Source organism: Megascapheus bottae, chromosome 17 (genome assembly GCF_031878675.1).
Source record: "Megascapheus bottae isolate mThoBot1 chromosome 17, mThoBot2.hap1, whole genome shotgun sequence".
NCBI classification, from domain to species: Eukaryota; Metazoa; Chordata; class Mammalia; order Rodentia; family Geomyidae; genus Megascapheus; species Megascapheus bottae.
Genome location: NC_143525.1, coordinates 51,392,834 through 51,413,229, shown reverse-complemented (window position 1 = coordinate 51,413,229; position 20,396 = coordinate 51,392,834). Strand labels below are relative to the sequence as shown.

General features: G+C 53.6%; 1 protein-coding gene across 2 annotated transcripts; it reads right to left on the bottom strand.

Moving 5' to 3' along the window:
• Positions 1-2,749: 2,749 nt before the first annotated feature.
• Positions 2,750-19,426, bottom strand: Narf (nuclear prelamin A recognition factor). 2 transcript variants are annotated; one of them, XM_090351428.1, is made up of 11 exons: positions 19,264-19,426; positions 18,368-18,448; positions 15,336-15,479; positions 12,017-12,149; positions 10,948-11,082; positions 9,323-9,441; positions 8,213-8,342; positions 6,680-6,743; positions 5,772-5,909; positions 4,628-4,785; positions 2,750-3,459 (listed from the first exon to the last, which is right to left on the bottom strand). In XM_090351428.1, the coding sequence occupies exons 1-11, from the start codon at positions 19,288-19,290 to the stop codon at positions 3,218-3,220; spliced, it is 1,371 nt and encodes a 456-aa protein (XP_090207554.1). In that variant the 5' UTR covers positions 19,291-19,426; the 3' UTR covers positions 2,750-3,217. The 2 variants fall into 2 exon arrangements, with proteins under 2 accessions (XP_090207554.1, XP_090207555.1); XM_090351429.1 differs by lacking the exon at positions 5,772-5,909.
• Positions 19,427-20,396: the final 970 nt, after the last annotated feature.

Sequence of the window (20,396 nt, the reverse complement as noted above, 5' to 3'; positions counted from 1 at the left end):
ACCTCGAGGCGTTCCAAGGTGCAGTCAATTTGGGGAAAATGAGAGGCCTTCCCTGAAGTTAGTGGATGGCTCGACTTCGACTCTGCCAGACCTTCATAAACGCTTCTGCATTCTTCTGGGCAGTGGTGGGATGCAGACCCCAGTATCTGCAGCAAGCCAAGTGAGAGGAGAGCCCAGCGAGGGCTGAGGGCACAACTCTGCACAGCCACCATGGGACAGCCTGGTACCCAGTAGGTGACACTGGGGCCAAGGCAAGGCGATCTGCCTGGGGTAGCCTGGCCCTGTCAGCAAGTGTGGCCCCCTCAGGGTGGATCTGGTGAGGAACGTGGGACAGGTGTCAGGGGCTCAGGTCCTTTCCTGTCCCACAGCCCTTGACATTACTCCGTGGCTGGTGTGCATCTCTCAGCAACCTGGCCTGCCCAAGGGAGACTTTACTACTCCAGGGACCTCTGACCTTTGGTGGCATTCAGGGGACCCCCGGCCTCAGCACGCCCAGCACACTTCTCAGTCTGGGTCTTTGAAGACCCAGAGGCACACACAGACCCCGAGCAGCTAGGGTCACAGGCACAAGCCACTGGCCCCGGCTACCTCTGTCTTTTCCTGTGACTACTTAGAAGTGAGTTTCATGGAGCCAGGCGCTGGTGGCGCACACTGTAATCTAGCCACTCAGGAGGCTGCCATCTGAGGATCATAGTCCGGTGCCAGCCCGGGCAGGAAAGTCCACCAGAAGTGACCCTGTGGCTCAGTCCCATGGCTAACAGCAGCTTGTTTCCTGCCAGCGTTGGCTTTGACCCGAAACGCGCAGGTCTCCTCAGCAGCCAGGATTGCAGGCATGAGCCACCAGCGCCTCATCTCTGTGCCTGTTTTCAGCGGGATAGACTTCGGGTGCCTTTTTCACTTGGCCTCCCAGTCACGGGGTTATAGGTGTGTACCCTCCGGCTCAACTAAAGGTTCTCTCCAGAAGTTGAGGGACTGGGGCTGGGAATGTGGCACTAGACTTCTCTAGTGAGCACAAGACCCTGAGTTCAAGCTACAGTATGTGTATGTCCCCCCAAAAGTGAGGGAGAACAAGCAGCCCCCCCCCAGTACTGGGTTTTTCTCACGGGCTAGCCAGGAAGACTGGTTGAGCAAGAGGGTTGCAGGCAGCAGCCCACCACAGAGGACGTGTTACACACAGAGTACAGCCAGGACCCTCTTCTGTGACATAGATGGCTTCTGCTCAGGAAACAGTGCCAGTAGCTCATGGTCAGCCAGCACACTGGAGTCTGAACCCAGCAGTCTGAGTCTTCACAATCCTTTAGTTCCCCTCGGGGGTTCAACTGTCCTCACCCACTTATGTGTTACTGGGCTCCATGTCTCCGTTTTGGGTCTTCCTCCCGAGGCCTTGCCCTGATACTGGACTGCCCCATCTTCCAGGAAGCTGGAACAAGGAACCCTAAAGGTGGGGCCTCCTCCATCCACTCCTCCCTCAGGCTGACCATGAATGGAAGGCTTGTGGAGCCACGTTCACTCATCCACCAGCCAAGGGCTCGCCCCAGACCCAGTCGTGGTGGTGGCAGCACTGAGGGAGGGGGTAACGGTGGGTAAGCTCCCCCCAAGCCTGGCAATTTCAAGGAAGGTGTAGCGCAGATAGCTGTCTACAGTGGCATAAACCAGTCACTGCTCCCTGACAGGGTGAGAACTGAACTGAGAAACTGACGACCAACACCAAAAAGCAGTTTTCTTGAGACATGGGGTGTTCATTCTTGGCCATGTTCACACTGGGATAAGCCACGTCCTCCAGCAGGGTCCACATAAGGCTGACGGTGATTGCTGGTTACTTTTCTCGTCAGTGCTAGTATTGTTTAGAAGAGGAAAGGCCAAGCCCTGTTCACACTCCCGCAGGTGTGCACAGGGCCAGAACCCAAGGCCAGCTGCAGAGACCTCCATCTCTTATCCTGGCCCCTGGCCCCCAAGCCCAAGGGTTACCAGATGACAGCCTCTCTCCACCTTGGCTTCCAGTGTGCTAGGCCTGAGGAAGACAGAACCACCCTACCCCTCCCCAGGAGGGGTGCAGGCCTGGTCCCCAGACCCCAGCATGCTGAAGGATGGGGCCCAGATCCTCCCTCCTTCAGTACTGAGAGAAAATAAAAATGACACATATATAGTTTAACATCACACAAGCAGTTGTGTACCTAGACAGGTTCACAGGTTCAACACAACAGAGGAAGAGAAAGGTCAACACATTGCGAAGCTCACAATACTAGGGAGTAGGGGGTCATAGTGCATATGGTCAAAATTCAAGTGCTTTATGAAACTACCCTGGGCCTGCAGGCCCTCAGAGCTGAGCCCTGTGTGACCCCTGAGTTCTGGGGACTGTGTGGCTGGGCACTTGCTGTGGTGTGTGACTGCTGCTTCCTAAGGCAAGCTGACACCAGCACTGCAGGCAGGCTAGATGAGCAGGCTCACAAAGCACACAGAGGGCTTTGTGGAACCAAGGGGCAGAACCAGGCCCACTTAGGAGAAATAACCCTGTCTGGGTGCAGGGTGCCTGGGACAGGGCCTCACCACCTAGTGTCTGCTGGGTCAGGCCTCCCTCTTCCACGGCCTCACACCGCCCCACGACCCAGCAGGTGGCCCTCTTACTTCTCCACACCATGTCTTTTGCATGGTGATGGTTGTTGAACCAGGACCTCCATGTGAGGCCGCTGCTCCACTCGGTCACGTCTGCCACCCTCCTTGGCCTCTTCCTATGAGCTGAATGCACAGGTTGGCCTCTGATGCCACATGGCCCCATGCCAGTCAAGCAAGGCCTCAGCACGGTGGGACCAGCTGCACAGGATGGCTGGCAGGAAAATAAAAGTCAAGCCAAGCAGAAAAGCTGGGCCTGTGTACTTGCCCAACAACCCCAGGGCCTGCAGGTGTCCACAGGGTAGCAGCCAGCCCTGCTGCGTCTGTCCTCTGGTTTTCTGGTAATCATCTGAGTCTCAACTAGGGCACAGCTCTTCCAGGACACTTTTTTAGGCCTTTTTAAACCCGAAAGACAATGGGTCTGTCTCTGTGCTCACAACTGTAGGATGAAAAGGGTAGACGAGTCCCAGTGCAAACACTCCACTCCCCACACACACTACAAAGATAGCACCACGTGAAGCCGTGTCAGGGAGGCAGGGAACGCCGCACACCAGAGTGGCCCAGTGCTTCCACACACAGAGCAGGCCCTGCAGCCTCCAGTGGTGGGTCACCATTTCATGTCTGGGGTGCTGGCGCAGGCCTCCACGCTCTGGTGGGTGGTGTGCAGCACCTCCTGGACCCGGGGAGAGTCGCTGCCCTCCAGCCACTCCCGGTACAACTCCTCCACGTGTGCACTGCGCTCGGGGGCCCACACGGGGATGGCAGAGTAGAGGCTCTCCATCTGCCGAAGCAGGGCCTTGTCCGCATGTCCATCTTCAGTCTGTGCTTGGCCCCTGCCATTTAAGCATCCTGAAAGACACAATTGGCCGGATGAAGCTTCGTCTCACAGGGAGGTAAGAGAAGCAGACCGGGGGAATGATAGGGACATGCAGGGCCATATGGCCTCAGCCAGAAGCAAGCCAGGCCCTGACAGGTGTGGTTCAGGACAGGCAAGGGGCCCCATCAGGCTCTGTTTGCTTCACCCGTGAAATGGCTTTGTCCCAAACCTGAGCAAGCGAGCGCCAAGCTTTCAGAACTGGGCAGGGGTCTGTCTGCAAATCTAGATTCCTGGCATTGTCTTGGGATTCATCCAAACCTGGAGATCATGAATCCCGGATGGCCGTGTACATTCTCACCTGCCTGCACAGTGGTCAGCTGCACGGCCCTCCCCTGGACACGGACGCACGCATGCACACATGCACGCACACGTACCAGAGACTCAGGAGCCCATCTCCCCGAGTTGAACTTTCCTCCAACGACCCAGGAGGCACCCTAGGGAATGGTCCCAGGAAGCGTCCTACCCCCTCTCCTCCAACTCCAGAGTACAGGACGTGTGGTGCCGGAGGTCCAGCCTGCCCACCTCTCAGGTCCTGTCCTCTCCTGCGCTCCCAGCATGCAGCACTGGAGGCTTCCCCACCACCCACCTCTACAAGGCCCTCTGGATGCAGGACTGGGTCAGCAGGTATCTGTCCACATTCCCCAAGATGCCCTCCCTGCGAGGCCCTGAGACTGCACAATGAGCCCGTGGAAGTGGTGCTGTGGCTCAAGTGGTAGCCTTGAGCTGAAGAGCTCAGGGACAGTGCCTGGGCCTTAAGTTCAAGCCCCAGGACTGGACCTCACCTGACACCTAAGCATCACCTTGGGCCCCAAGTCAGCTCCACGCCCCCAGGAGTGAGGCTTCCAGCCCCTGAGCTGGAGTGGACCAGCACAGATTGGTGGCCCCGGCTCCTTATGTCCAGCGGGCAGCAGTGAGTCCTGAGGCCTGACCTTTTCTGGTTTCCCTGCCAGCAAGAGGAATGCCTAGAGCACAGGTCCCTGTCCACCACCACCACCACCAACATGGCTCCTTAAACCTGGCTGAGCATCAGCTCAACTCCACACCAGAGGCCTCTCAGCTGGAGGGCTGTGAGGAGATTCAGCCAGCCAGCCAGCCACTCACCTGTCCTGCCATGCAAACCCTGCAGCGACCGGTGCTTACCTCTGGGACATGCGAGGACTTCCACAAAGTGGTAGGGGAACTTGTCCTTCTTGAGCTTCAGGATGATGTTCTGGATGTTATGGAATCCATAGGCTGCAGCAAACCGTAGCACCACCTCCCCATTCTTCTCCAGGGTGACCTCCTGGAAGTCTTTGTTTCTACAAATGAACCATGGGCTTCACAGTGGGTTCTCTGTTGGTAACCTGAAGATCAGCTGATGTTTTTTTCTTGGTGTGTGTGTGGTCCTGGGACTTAAGCTCAGGGACAGGGCCTCAGGTGCAGAAGGCTGACACTTTTATTTGAGCTCTACATTTCTGGTTTAGCCAGTCCTGGGGCTTGAGCTTTCCTCAAGGCTGGCGTTCCACCACTTGAGCCACAGCACCACTCTGTATATGTGGTACTGAGGAACTGGACCCAAGGCTTCATGCATGCTAGGCAAGCACTCTACCACAAGGCCACACTCCTGGCCATGGTTTTTTTGTTTCTTTGTGGTTAGTAGAAGATAAACATCTCATAGACTTTCCTGCCCAGACTGGGTTTGAACCATGGTCCTCAGATCTCAGACTTCTGAGTAGATAGGGTTACAAATGTCAGCTACCAGCATTCCCCTCTCTCTCTCTCTCTCTCTCTCTCTCTCTCTCTCTCTCTCTCTCTCTCTCTCTCTCTCTCTTTCGCCAGTCTTGGGGCTTGAAATCAGGGCCTGGGTACTGTCCTGAACCTCTCTGTGCTAAAGGCTAGCACCCTACCACTTGAGTCAAAGCACCACTTCAGCCTTTTCTGAATAGTTCATTGGAGACAAGTCTCATTGACTTTCTTGCCCATTCTCAGATCTCAGCCTTCCGAGTAGCTAGAATTAAAGGTATGAGCCAACGGTACCTGGCTTTTCTTTTCTTTTTGGGATAAGGTCTTACTATCTACCCAGCCTGGCTTCCAACTAGAAATCCTCCTGTATCTACCACCTGAGCACTAAGGATTAAAGATGTGTCCCACAGTGTTCAGCCATTTAGCAGTGCAAATGTCCATTATGACAGGCCAAGAGGCTGTGCTGTGGAGCTGTGGACACAGCCCTCTCAGCCTCCTCAGCTCTTGCCCTCTGGCAGCACTGCTCACGGCTGCACCAGCCAGCTGTGGGCCCAGGCCTCACCTCAGGGCATGGTAGGTGATCTCTTCCACATCCTCGTCAAACAGCTCCTTGGCAGCGTGTTTGAAGACATGGGCCAGATGCCCATCTGAACCTGCTCCATCATGGCGCCGTACCACTGCCTCCTTCGTATCACCAAACCTCACCAGACAAAGACCACAAGTCCTTTGTTAATGCCAGTGAAGCAGCAGCCAGGGTCAGTCACGACCTGAGGATGCCAGGATCGATGGTGTCTCTTAAATTCTTTTACTCTGTATTTTTTCCAGACCTGGGGCTTGGCTCAAAGCTAACACTCTACCACTTGAGCCGCTGCACCACTTCCTTTTCTGGTGGTTCACTGGCGATGAGTCTCATGGACTTTCCTGTGTTGGGCTGGCTTCAAACCATGATCCTCAGATCTCAGTCTCCTAAAAAACTAGGATTACAGGTGTGACCACCAGTGCCTGGATCTCTTGAATTCTCTGAGGATCACATTCTCGCTGAAATGTGATGTGCTGTGCTCTCTGCTCTGGGGCTGCATGCACACCTGGGGGGTCGGGCCAGGTGTACTGAGCATGAGCTCCCAGCAGGTCCTCAGGCTCATCCCCATTAAAGGGGCCCAGCACTGCACTCACATCTCCCTCAGGACTTGTGGGTGGCCTCTGCAACCCAAGGTATAGCAGAAGCCACCATCCCTGATGGGAACTGGGGCTAGCAACTGTGCCTAAAGGAGTTGCACTGCTTGCTGGGAGCAGGGGATGCTGAGGTGACCCCAAGTGTGGGATGTCCCGCTGGATTTGAGCTCCCAGGGCAGGCACCCTAAGGGGAAGCCCTGATGAGGGGCCTGGCCATGGAGGAACCATAGGTAAGGGCAGCTCCAGGCAGCCTGCAGAAGCCGAGGGAGGCCTTGCCCACCAGAGGAAGCCACTTACAGAGAGTCCACGGCAGCGTCCTTCACCGAGGGGCCCCTTTGCTCCATCAGCTGAGCAACTTCACCTGAAGAAACATGAGCGGGGTGAGACACCGGGAGGACAGGCAGCAGTGCTGGGGGAACTGCCAGTGTTTTCTCCTGGGACAGCCGTGCACATCCACCCTCACAGCGCGAGTCCATCCCACAGCCCCTCGAGTAAGGCAAAAAGCACCAAGTCATGCACCTCATGGACAGACATGTAGCAAACAACCCATATTGTCTCTCAAGTGAAAGATTTTTGATTTACACTATTGCATGTCCGTGACATAGTTTCTCCAAATGAAACTACACCAAAAATTGGAATTGTTTTCTGCATTTCCTTTTTGTTCTCCTTCCATTTTGAAAAAAAAAAAAAATTTTTTTTTGCCAGTCCCGGTCCTGAACTCAGGGCCTGAACGCTGTTCTTGGGCTTTCTCAAGGCTAGAGCTCTACCATGAGAGCCATAGCACCACTTCAGGCTCTTCCTATGCATGCTAGGCAAGCACTCTACCACTAGGCCAAAAATCCCGGTCCCTTCTCATTTTTCTGTCTTTTGTGGGTCATCGGGCTTGAACTCAGCCTGGGCACTTCAGCTCCAGGCTACTGCCTTACTCCTGGAGCCACAGCCCCATTTCCCATTTTCTAGTGATTCATTGAAGATGAATCTCAGGTCCTTTTGTGTCTGGGCTGGCTTTGAACCTTGATCCTCAGATCTCAGCCTCCTGAGTAGCTAGGATTTTGCCAGCTCCCTTCCACTTTCTGACAGTCTTTTTCCATATAGCCCAGAGTGATCTCGAGCTCAATCTTCCTGCCTCAGTCTTCCAAATGCACCAGGCTTTGTGCTCTACCTTTCCTTGTATATGAGGGGTTCCTAAGAAAACCATCCGGGAGAAAAGCAATAATAAGGCTCTGTGGGAAGGCTGAGAGTCACGAGGATGCAGTGCAGCCAGGCAGGTTCTTGTTTTATCTGCAAAAGCAGCTGGCCCCGGCTCCTGTGGCTCACTGTGGAGCCCAGCCGGCCGGAGACCCCGGTGAAGGCACCCATCAAAGGTGTTCCTGCCCACACAGGGCACCCGAGACCCTGCAGCTGCCTGATGTTCTGTGGGCTGGAACACCGAGGTCCAAGACTCAGGTCTGACTCCAGCTGACCTTAGCCAGCACTGCCAGTGGTGACAGGCTGTGACTTCAGGGCATCACCTCCACTCCCAACATTGCCTTGACAATACCCACATGGTGGCCTGAGCCTGTGTGCACTTCACATCAAATGCAAAAATGTACGCTGGCACAGGTTTGGTTTGTGAGCGCCTGTGAGAGAGTGCTCCGATGGGTATAACCCAAGTCTACAGGCCATGCTGCCCAGCCAACTGGCCTTCCCAGACCCTTGACGTTATAACTAGAGAGACAGAGGGAGGAACAGCACCTGCATCCCGCCCCACCCTGCCCCCTCCTCTTCCCCACCACAAAGCCCCCCGGGACCCTCCAATGCCTTGGTCGGGCATTGCTGCCTGGCTCTCACCTGATGTCAGCACACAGTCAGTACCCCGGGTACTGTACGAAGCTGTGGAGAAGCTGTCTCGAAGAGCCTCCAGCTTCTTGTCATAGCAAGGGGCCACAACGACGTGGAAAATCTTCTCTGGAGGCAGGTTCTGCAGGAGAGCCGGGGGCGGAGTGCACGGTTGCACCAGGGCACAGCAATGGCAGAGCACTCCTGTTCCTGGCACCGTCCGGGGGCGGGCGGGCGGGGGTGAGTCCACTTCCCACAGACTTCAGTTTCTACTCAGCCAGTCTTAGGCTGTAAGGGGCTGGATTTACCCACAGAAGCTGCAGTCCCCATGGGCATCTGAGGTGCTCCAGAGAAACAGCAGCACAGCGCCTTTTTTCTCCTGAACTCACAGTAGGCGAGTGCAGGTGTGTATGTGTGCCATGTGGGCACAAAGGAGACAGCTGGTAAGGGAAGTGTATGTGTCTCCTGGCTCACTCACAGATGCCCTGAGGCTGCCTGAGTGACACCCTGGACCCAAAGATGATGTGTTAAAGGAGGAGGTGAGGCAAGGGGGTGCGGGAGCCCCGGGCCTGACTTGTGAAACACAGGACCAAGACTCGGGAGGGGCCAGGCACTGGTGGCTCGTGCCTGTCACTCTCGCTACTCCGGAGGCTGATTGGAGGATTGAGGCTCCAAGCTGGCCGGGCAAGAAATTCAACTAAGCACTTGAGCTGTGGCTCAAGTAGTAGAGCCCTAGCCTTGAGAGAAATAGCCAAGCAAGAGCACAAGGCCCTGAGTTCAAGTCCCAGGACACACACACATACACAGTGGCAGATCTCAAGGAAGCAGCTAAAGTAGTCATATGGTGCCACGGTTTGAGGAGAGATTTGCTTTCTTAAGCGTCAGCGGCCCGTGGCCCATCTCTCCTGGGCCTCCATGAGGAAGCTGTCCCACAGTGAGTCTCAAGCCTCCCCGCATCAAGACAAGCAGTGAAGCTTATGACAAAGGGGAGCAGGGATGGCTGTTGATGGGAAAGGCCCTACTGGCCCCGTCCTAAAGCCACAGCGGCCTGGCATTCACTCTGGTACTCGTGGTGTTAGCTCCTCCCAGCCCAGCGGCTGCCCTCTGAGGAGCTCAGCTTACCTTCTGTCCAGCAAAGTAATCCTTCACCAGGGAGCCCATGACCTGCTGGGGGGACTTGGCAGTGCACAGGTGTGGGGTGACGGGGCAGCCGAGCACCCGCTCAGCATATCGGACCCAGCCTGCAAAGCGAGTACGGACTATGAGACCAGCTCTAACTTACTCTTCCTTCAGTCACATCTGGCACTGGAGTTCCTGAGCCCGTCACCCTGGGGTGACACTCTTCAGGTCCTGTCAAAAGCGTGCAAGGCACCGTCCCCACCACGACCCACCCTCCTCAACACCCAAGGCTGTGGGTGTCCTACAGGAGGGCACCTCCTGTGAGGAGCAGCCAAGCGGCAGCTCTGCCAACTTGCTGGAAGTCGACCCACTTTTAGGGCAAGAATGCAGGAAGTAGGTTGGATGCTGGTGGCCACGCCTATAACCCAGGCTACTCGGGAGGCTGAGATCTCAGGACTGCGGCTTTGAAGCCAGCCCAGGCAGCAAAGTCTAAGAGACTTTCTAGAAGTAGAGCTGTGGCTCAAGTGGTGAGCACTAGCCTTGAGCACAAAAGCTAAGGGAGAAGAGCCCAGACCCTGGGGTTCAAGCCTCAGGACCAGCCAAAAAAAAAAAAAAAAAAGGAAAGTAGGAGAAAATCAGATCCCTGAACAATCAGCAATGATTCTGCCAGGCACTGCCGGCTGACACCTGTAATCCTAGCTACTCAGGAGGGTAAGACCTGAGGACGCAGTCTGAAGCTGGCTCATTTTCCATGGTGCCGACTGCCACTCTGAGGAAATGCTGCATGGTTTCTGGGGAGTACCTGGGCCTGCCATTCTAACTGCAGGAACCAGACCGGCTCCTCTTTCCACAGGGTGCAACCTGGAAGAAGGCACCAGGTACCTGAGCACACCTAAGGCCCCACCTACAGAGAGTCTAATTGTGAACCCCATAGGACAGAATCATCAGACGTATGGAGGCCACCCAGGAGTGGAGGCCAGTGGGCTTCTGGAGAAGGGCTCCCAGAGGGTCAGAAACAGTTCAGATGCCAGTCAATGTGAGCCACTCGATTGGCCTAACCAACACATAACATACCGTCAAGATGGACACATTCATACCTGGCATCTCAGCTATGGGAAAGGCTGAGAAAGGGAGTTCGAGCTAAGCCTTGGTAGAAGAGTCCATAAGACCCTTTAAGTCCGTAGCTCAGCACAATGGTGCACAGCTGTCATCCCAGCCATGATGGGAACCCGAAATAGAGGGATCACGGTCCATGATCCACCCTCATCACAGAAGTAACCAGTGAATAATGGGACCAGGTGTGGTTCAACCCCACAGCACCTGCCTAAGAAGCACAGAGCTGAATTCCAGCACAAGCACTGGAGGGCGGGAGTGGAGAGGAGAAAAGGAAGGAAGGAAATCAAAACAAAAAATCGCACTCAGTTGTCAGGCTGACCCCCAAATACCCAGTACAGGCATAAAAAAAATAACCAGCACACCTGCACTCCAGGCCAGGTGGGATGGCTCACCTGCTTCCAGCCTCCCCCAGAGACACATCTGCCTACCAGGACAGGAGGTCAGCGTGGGCAGTGCCTGCTGTTTCAGCACCCACACCCGCTCGGCGTGGGCAGCGGCCTGGGCTTACTTACCAGGACAGGCGGAGGTCAGCATGGGCAGTGCTCGCTGCTCCTTGCTATGCTGGTGGTATCGATGCACAAACTCCCTCTGACTCTCCAAGATGCTGAAATCTGCAGCTATTGCTGTGTCAAATACATAGTGTACTCCTACAGGAAAGGGCAGCACCAAGACTCACCACAAGTACAAGATCACAACTCATTCTCATATTCTCTCTCTCCCTGCCAGTTCTGGGCTTGAATTCAGGGTCTGAGCGCTGTTCCTGAGCTTTTCTTGCTCAAGGGAACACTTTACCACTTGAGTCATAGAGCCATAGAGCCATGGCTCATTCATTCTCTACCACTACCATCTCCTTTTTCTCCTGGTACTGGGTTTTCAAATCAGGGCCATCAAACTTTGACTGCTTGCTTAGTGCTCTACCACTTGAGCAATGGCCCCAGTCCTGCTTTTTGCTGGTTACTTTGGAGACATGAGCCACTGAGACCTGGCTGATTCCCTGCTTCTGAACGTTTCTGGCAGCCATGCCATGAGGATGCTCCATGGCCATGACAGCTCCACAAAGCAAATGGGGCATGGCTGGGGTAGACCCAGCCTGCCCGAGTGAGTAGAGAAGTACTTTTGGTATTTATGGCAGCATCACTCTGGTGTTCACATCTGAAATCACCACCTTTCAGTCCTCATGTAAGAAACACAGGCTGGGGATGGGGATGTAGCTCAGAGGCACAGCACTCACCTAGCAATCAAGGCATGGGTTTGATCCCTACTCCACATAAACCCAGGCATGCTCATTCCCTTCTGCTTTGCGGGGCACGTCCCCTGTGGACACTAACCATTTCAGAAGTGGATCTCGAGGATGGGAGCCGCCTCCTGTGTGTCCACACTGCCTGACTCCAGGGAGCTCAGCCCCCTCCAAACAAATCCCCACCTGCTCACCATCGCTGTCAGAGGCTTGTCTCACCACACAGGGTCATTTCGCATTCCGTGAGATGCTCCTACAAGTCCCTTACCTCTCCTGGGCCCCTGAAAACTGAACTGTGTAGAGCGAAAGGGGGCCAATCTACCACATTGCCAAAGGTGACTCACCAAGACTTTTGAGGAAGCCACAGAGCCTTCTGGATGCATCACTGACGTTGAGGTTGAATTTAGCAGCAAAATAAGGCAGAGACTGAGGACACACAGACACGACCAGCACTCTGTGCTTTGAGACATCACATTTCTACAAGTGAGACAGAAGGAGGTCACACACATCTGACCAATCAGGAGCAAAGTAAGTTGCATCTGTCATGAGAAGATTGTAGCCATTAAATTTGTTTGCTTTTTGCTTTTTTGAGGTAAGGTTTTGCTATGTAGCCCGGGCAGTCCTCAAACTCTCAATTCTCCTGCCTCAGCTTCCTAGGCATAGCCACTAAAAACTCAAAAATTATTAAAGAGGTGCTGATTCTCATCTATAAACTTCTTCAAAAATTGCCTGAGTTCAAGCTCCACAACCGACCAAAAAATTTTTTTTTGCTTGTGTAGCCAGGAGTTTGGCCTAGTGGTAGAGTGCTTGCCTAGCATGCCCAGAGACCTAGGTTCCATTCCTCGGTACCACATACATAGAACAAGCCAGAAGTGGTGCTATGGCTCAAGTGGTGGAGCTCTGGCTTTGAGAAAACCCAAGAACAGTGCTCAGCACCTGGACTGGCAAAAAAAAAAGATTAAAAAAAAAAGTGTGAAGCCCCAAGTTCAAATCCTAGTACTGGCACAAAAAAAAAACCCCAACCCAACCCGAAAAGAAACAAATCTTCCTAGCTATCAAGATGCTCAGCTCACCAGGAGAGCCAGGCAGAAGTTCAAGAGTGCCTTCCCCCATAGACATTGGATGGGCTGGGGGGAGGTAGGGGAGGGAAGGGGGAGGAGAGACACTTGTGCAGTCTCCACCTTGAAGAGGGATCACAGTCTTATCATCCCATCAGTGTATTCAGCAAATGAAGGAAAGAGCAAGCCTTGGCTGTGGGAGCAAAGGCAATGTTCAAAGTAGGTCTGGCTGAGAATCTGGCTTAGTGCAGTCATGGTGGCCCTGCAGGTCTAGGCAGTGCAGGAAAAGAAGCTGAAGCCTGCAGCTTTCTGATGAAGACTAAGCCCACACCTAGCATGGTGTAATGCCAGAATGCCATCCCCGGATGTGCAAACTCTACACCCAGCATGGTCATATGATACCAGGAGAATGCCAACCCACCCCAGGATGTCAACTGTAGCTCTCTCACAAACTTATCAGTGACTACTCCCCTAATATAAATTCATAAGCAAGGATCAAGGGCTTTATCAGTAGAGCAGAAGGCAGGACCCCCCAGGCTCTGTCCCGGCAGCCTTAGGACCCAGCGTGGGCTCCCATCCCGTTTGCAGACACAGCTTGCCCAGGCCCCGCAGGGCCCAGCATGGCTCCCACCCTTCCCAGGGGCACTTCCAGGCTCCTTCTCACTGCAAGGAAGCCAACATGTGGTGACCACAGGGGACCAGCCTGAGGGCAGTGGGGCAGACAGCTTATGCTCGTGTGTGTGTGTGTGTGTGTGTGTGTGTGTGCATACACACGCATGCCTGCATGACTGCCAGTCCTGGGGCTCAAACTCAGGGTCTGGGTGCTGTCTACCATTTAAGTCACACCTCTCCCCCCCCCCTCCTCCTCCTCCTCCCCCTGATCCTCAGCTCAGGTCTTCGCTTCCTGAGTAATCAGGATGACAGGTATGAGTCACGGGTGTCTGGCTTGCTCGTGTTCGGGACATTCAACCCTCACCTTCTCTGTGTCTAAGCTTCCAGTTTACTGTCTAATAAGTCGACTTGAACCGGGTGTCCATTATCTGCAGCTGAAATGCTGGTTCATACAGATTTCTACTGGAAATTCCTAACAAACATTCCCTTTAGTGGAGTATTGTACATTCACACTATAGTACAGAGGAAGACACTAGAAACATTTGCACTGCAGAAACTAGTTTAAACGGTCAATATAATCGTAAAAAAAAAAAAATGTTATAAAGGAGGCTGGTGTGTGTGGAAGTGTGTGCCTGTAATTCTAGTACAAGAAGGCTGAGGCAGAAGGATCAGGAGTCCAAGGCTAGCCTGGACCAAGGAGCAGGATCCTGTCTGTAGCTGATCCTCAAGTTCCTGGCCTGGTGCACCTGCACTGCAGGAAGGACACAGCTTCCACCAGAAACTGCACTCCCAATCAAGATGGCAGATGATTCATCCAAGAAGATGCTGGCAGGTGAGTGGCAACTCTAAGAAGGCTGATGATGGGCTGCTGCTGTGTGTCACAGGAAATCAAAAGTCCTCAAGAGTTCTCCTCAGAATAGGGCCTGCCCTACTCTGTTGTGAAGGGCAGGGTCTGACATTTGGCAAAGTGAAATTCAGGGCCTTATGGGACAGGGTCCCAGAAATGTCCTCAGGGACAGTGCTGTCACCAGAGATGTGCTCTTCAGCTTTATTTGGGCCTCACTTGTGTCCTCATCTGTCCCTTGGACTTGACTTACTGAAGGCAGTGACACCTGTTCTACTTTGGAAGGAGATTTGGGGTTATATTTGGCCCATCAGATAAGTCCATTAGAACACAATCCCCACTCCCAAATGTGCCTAGAATGTGGCAGAACAGAATACCAGGACCCCAGACTACTTGCCTTCCCTAATGCGGGGGTCGGGGTACCTGCTGACATCACTGCCTGAGCAGATGGAAGAGAGTGTCTATATAAGAATTTGTATTCATAACAGGCAGTGGTATGGTTTGTGCCTGTAATCCTAGCTACTCAGGAGGCTGAGATCTGAGGATCGCTGTTCAAAGCCTGCCTAGGCCAAGAAAGTCTGTGAGACTGTTCTCCAGTTAACCACCAGAAAACCAGAAGTGGTACTGTGGCTCAAAGCGGTACAACATTGGCCTTGAACAAAAAGAGCTCAGGGACAGCACTCAGGCCCTGAATTCAAAATTGTGTTCTTTTTTTTCTTTTGCCACCATTGGGGCTTAAACTCAAAGCCTGTGAATCTTCCTTAGCTTTTCTACTCAAGGCATGCTACTACTTGAGCCATATCTCTACTTCTGGTTTTCTGCTGGCTAGTTGGAGAGAGGAGTCTCTCAAATTCATCTGCCCGGGCTAGCTTTGAATGGAGATCCTCAGAGCTCAGCTTCCTAAGGAGCTGGGATTACAAGTATGAGCCACCAGCACCTGGCAAAGATTTTGATCTTACTGAAGAGGGGCTTAGGAGAGGGCATAGAAAGGCAGGGGACCTTGAGCACACAGGGTCAAGGCTAAGATGGGCACCAATGTCCCAGCAGACTCCTCCACGCACAAGGACCACATCCCACTTTGACTGTCACTGCCCCTCCCCCGGGCTGGCTCTTCAGGCATAGTCCCAGCAGGTGCCTTGGATGCCATACCTTATTAAGGTGTAGAACATGGAAGAAGTCCTTGGCATTCTGCTGGGAAAGCTGGACTCCTTCCTCAGGAGTTATACAACTGTCACATGCCAGACAGTCACTCAAATATATCTTGGCATCAGCCAACTTATGGAATTCTCCCTTCTGTAAAAGAAAATGACATTTTGGCACTACTGAGAGCTTCTGTAGGGAAGGAAGCAGTATAAACACAGAACTTGGTGTTTATACTAAGCATGAAGACTTAGTGGGGACAGTCCCTGCAGTCCCAGTGAGTTTTTGGTGGTGGGGACACAGGGCCTGGCCCATGATGTCATCAGTGGGGACAGCTCCTGTTCTGAGCATGAGGGCCCAGTGCTTCCTTCCATTGCATACTCCCTACACAAGGCCAAAAGTCCTTTCAGCTTGCTTGTCTTAAAGCCTTTTTTCCTTTCCTTCTCACCTCCAGCCTTCCCCCTTTCTCCTTCTTCCTCTTGGAAGCCAGACTCTGCAGGTATAGCTTCCTCTTATCTGGCTCATCAACCCTGAAGGATCAGCGCAATCTGTAAATCCAGGCTATCTCTCTTTTAAGCATACTCTTGCTGTCAAGCTAGCCCAAGACTTTCTCTTCCACTCTGGCCAACTTGCTAACAAAGCTGTTTCCTCCCTGGCTTCCATCTATTCTTCCCCTGCTCACCAGCTTCTATCTGTAACTGTTGACTGTCCTAAAACATACACCTGAACTCCTGGGCCTTTCCTTTTACCCACAGAGCCTGGGTCTTCCCAGGCCTGCTGAGCCTGGCATGCTAGTGCTCATTGTGATGTCCACTGGACCCTCGTCTCCCCCCCAGCACTCGAGCTCTGACAGAGTACCCACCCCCATGCTGCCTGGTTGCCACTCAGGCTGCAAATATGTGCTATCTCTTTCTCACCAGAGAGACAGAAGGGGAGTAACTTAACTCCCTACAACACTGATAAGAACAGGGCCTGGTAGGGTGTTCCTTGCTGTGGAGCCCGGGCAGGCCTCAGACACCGCTCTGCCCCATGCATCACCATGCCCAGCATGGTTAGGTTTTGTTCAGGTGCTGCCACAGACAGCAGGCAGGAGAAGCCCTGGCCTGGCTGCCCTGGGCCCTGCCTTCCGCTAGCTCAGGGATCGGCGTTTCAGCCCGCCTCGTGGCAGCATTTGGGGCTTTCGTCTCAAGCCTCCCTGCTGCCCACGCCCTAGTCTGCACAACACAGCATCAGCAAAGGAGAGAATCAGAAAAATGTCTGTCGCATCAAAAAGCACATCAGATACCTAAGAGAAAAAATTCTGTCCCTTGCTTTTCCCACAGTGCCAATTCTCCACCTATAAACTTGGTTCTAGAAACCAAATGCTGGTGGCTCACATCTGTAATCCTAACTACTCAGGAGGCTGAGATCTGATGATCCATAGGTCAAAGCCAACCTGGTCAGGGCAGTCTGTGAGACGCTTACCACCAATTAATCACTAAAAAACAGGAAATGGTACTGTGGCTCAAAGTGGTAGAGCATTAGCCTTGAGCAAATGAGTTCAAGGACAGCATCCAGGCCCTGAGTTTAAGCCCCATGACTGGCAAAAAAAAAAAAAAAAAAAAAAAATGGTTCTAGGATTCTCTAAGGGAAGAAATGACTTAACCTCCTCCTAGCACATTCTTTTGAGCAGGGGACACTGGTAGAGCTTACTTGGAATGACCATCCTGAACATGAGATGGCAGCCGTAAAAAGTCCAGCTCAGAATGTCTGATACATAAACACAAACCATCACTACTGTTAAAACAAAAATGGAACTGGAGGAATTGAAGACATGGCTCCAGTGATAAGAGTACCTGCCTAGCAAGCATAAAACACGGAACTCAAATCCTAGGGTATTGCCAAGCAAAGAAGCAAAGAAGGAAAGAAGGAAAGAAAAGAAAAAATGAATGAAAGAAAGGGAAAGGAAAGGAAACAAGGAAGGAAGGAGAGAGAGAGAGAGAGGAAGGAAGAAAGGAAGGGAGGAAGAAAGGAAGGAAGGAAGGAGAGGGAAGGGAAAGGAAGGGGAGGGGGAAGGGAGGGAGAGAGAGGCCTAGTGGTAGAGTGCTTGCCTAGCATGCACCAAGACCTGGGTTCGATTCCATGGTACCACATACATAGAAAAGCTGGAAGTGGTGCTGTTGCTCAAGTGACAGGGCACTAGCCTTGAGGAAAAAGCCCAAGGACAGTGCTCAGGCCCTGAGTTCAACTGGCCAAAAAAAAAAAAAAAACAACTGAATTAGAGAACAACAAATGCCCTTACAGAATCATGAAATCTGCTGAACACCAGTGGCTCATACCTTTAATCCCAGCTACTGGGGAGGTTACAAACAGGTTGGAAGCAGGGCTGAGGTGATACAATGCTAGCCGATGAGCAAAAGCAGATACCAAATTCAAGTCCCAGTCTTGGACAAAAAAAAGCACAGACAGATTGAAGTTCCAAGGCCATCCTGAGCAGAAGTTTGAGATGCTCTCAACCCACAGCTGGGTGCAGTGGCACACACCTGTCATCGTAAGCTACCTGGGGGGCCAAGGATCAAGGACTCTGCCATCGTGGAGAGAAGCTGAACGCAGGGGCACACACCTGTGACCCCAGCCACAGCAGAAAATAGAAAGCAGGCCGACAGCAGCCAGACAAACACAGGAAGGACATGAAGCAAGACCCTATTCTAAAAATACCCAGTGCAGGTACAGTGCTGGATGCATGGCTCAGAACTGCACTAAGTTGAAACTCTGGTGCTGCCAAAAATTAAAAAACCATGACGTTTAAGTTATTTTATAAACGTCCTATCAGTACATTCTATGGAACAGAAGTTTCCATTTAAGGCTTGAGGTTTTGTTGAGTGTTTCAGCCGGGTGTGTTTGAGAACACAGGCAACTCTGCACCGCACCTCGAGCCCTTCACTTTTACTTTGCTCTTTCTTAGAACAGGGTGTGGATGGTACCGCGAGCCCCTGAACAGGGTGGTGTGAGTGAAGGCCACTCACTTCAGGCTGACACTGAAAACTGAAAACTCTACTTGCCTCTTCCTTCGCCTGGGCAGGACTTGGAGCACCGCCTGACACATTCTCTTGGTCATCAGTTTTTGTTTTTTTACTACATTCCTTGAAAAGGGAAGGGAAAATTGTTAATTTTTAAGCTGATTCAGTTACAAGAAACACACCTCTTGACCAATTAACCGCCTGTCTACAAATCTTTTCTACAGAAATCAAGACTACTGCACTTACAGGTGGATGATGGACAGAGAGACACGATCTCTCTCTCACACTCACACACGCATCCAAATTGTTCCCAACAACTAAAAACTAATAGTAATACGACCTTAATGAATACTTATCTGGAAAAAGGTACACTTAGAATAGGATGCAGGTATTACAAACAGTGAGTTAGAATTACGTGTAATCCAAGAGTGGAGTGTGGTTCACAGGGTAGAGTGTTGGCCCTGCCCGAAAGACGTTAAGAAAAAATCGACGCGCAAGGCTCTCCGGCGTCTCCCGCGCAGTCAAGGGACAAGTCATGAACTCTAAGGGACAAGTCATGAACTCTTCTTTCGCGTCCAGTTTAACCAAGCATTAGTCCCACACGTACACTGTCACCCAGTGACCCGAGGACGCCGGGACCCGTCCCCGCCTCCTCTCGGCTTCCCGGGAGCCGGGGCTCCGGCCCGGCCGCATCACAACGCCGAGTTCGCAGGGACGGGGACCGGGACGGGCCTCGGCCCCGGCTTCGGCCCCGAACCCCGAACCCCGGCCCCGGCTCCCGGTCTCCGAACCCCGGCCCCGGCCCCCCAGGCCCCGGCGCCAAACCCTGGCCCCCAGGCCCCCGGCCCCGGCTCCCGGTCTCCGAACCCCGGCCCCCCGGCCCCACACCGCCGACTGACGGACGCCCGCTCGGGCTCGGCCCCGCCCGCGGCGCCCACCTTCCGCGTGCAGTGCTCACACTTCATCTGGAGAGGGGCTGGCGGGAGGCCCCGACACCTCAGCAGGCCGGAACTCGGGAGACGCCGCCGCCGCCACCCCGGGAGCCCGCCGCCCGCCGCCCTTTGTTGTCTTCGCCCCGGCGTGGCCCCGCCTCCAAAGGTGGACTTGGGCCAATGAGAGCTCTGACACAAGGAGACTCACACCTCTAGACCAATAAGAAGAGCGCAGAGGCGGGACAGCCCGGCACCTGTAGCTCGGTTTAGGCCAATGAGCGTGGCGGGAAGAGCAGGGTCCGATCGCGGGGCCAATCAGAGGCGGAGGGCGGGGCTTGCCGCGTCCCACGCCTCGGCGGCCCGGCTGCTTCTCTCGCCCGCCTGGGCTGCGCCGAGGTCAGGTAGTCGAGACCAGGCTGAGTTTCGAGGGCAGGTGGAGGGCCACGCGGAGGAGGCCAAGCAGGGGCAGTTCTGGGAGGGCCCCTCCGCCTCCGCATCTCTTAGAGGGCGGAGTTGTGGCCCCCGCGCTCGCCGCCATAGCCGCCCCGCGGCGGGTCACGTAGGCCGCGAGACCGAGGCGCGCATGCGCGGCTCGGGGGCGGGGCCGGAGCGCAGGGAGCGGAGCCCCGCCGGCCGGGCTGCCGAACTACGACCCATGTCAGCCAAGCAACTTCTTTATCCTTGCCTGCAGAGCTGTAATGGAGACATTGGACCGTAGATTGGAAACATCTTCTGTAAATGAGTGCATGCAATTGGAGAGAAGTCAGAAATGAGAGACAAGAAAGGCCTAGGCCTCAGAACGCTCGGTGTGACAAGGAGCACATCTTCCCCGGATGTAGCACATCTTCCCCCGGATGTATGTGAGGCACTCAAATAATAATCATTAGTAATAGTAATTCAGAAGACTAATCATACTAAGATTACATTTTTTTCTGAGAAGACTAGGTTAAGCTTGAAGTCCTATCTCCTTGGAGAGAGTTCTGGAGGTCCTGATTCAAGGGCAGCAGGTGTTGTGCCCAAAGTTCCCAATCCTGAAAGACCACCAGAGTCCACGATCAAGGCAAGCAGCAAAGAGCCGTTTATGAGCAAGCTCGAGCTTGGTCCTCCACGCCTTAGAAGCCAGTGACGCTTGGAGGCCC

Coding starts and splice junctions, on each gene's coding strand:
- Narf (XM_090351428.1), bottom strand. CDS start 19,290: ATGAAGTGTGAGCACTGCACGCGGAAG. Junction 8,343..9,322: donor ATTACTTTGCTGGACAGAAG/GTAAGCTGAGCT, acceptor GCTCTCCTGCAG/AACCTGCCTCCAGAGAAGAT. Junction 3,460..4,627: donor AGTCCTCGCATGTCCCAGAG/GTAAGCACCGGT, acceptor TGTGTCTTTCAG/GATGCTTAAATGGCAGGGGC.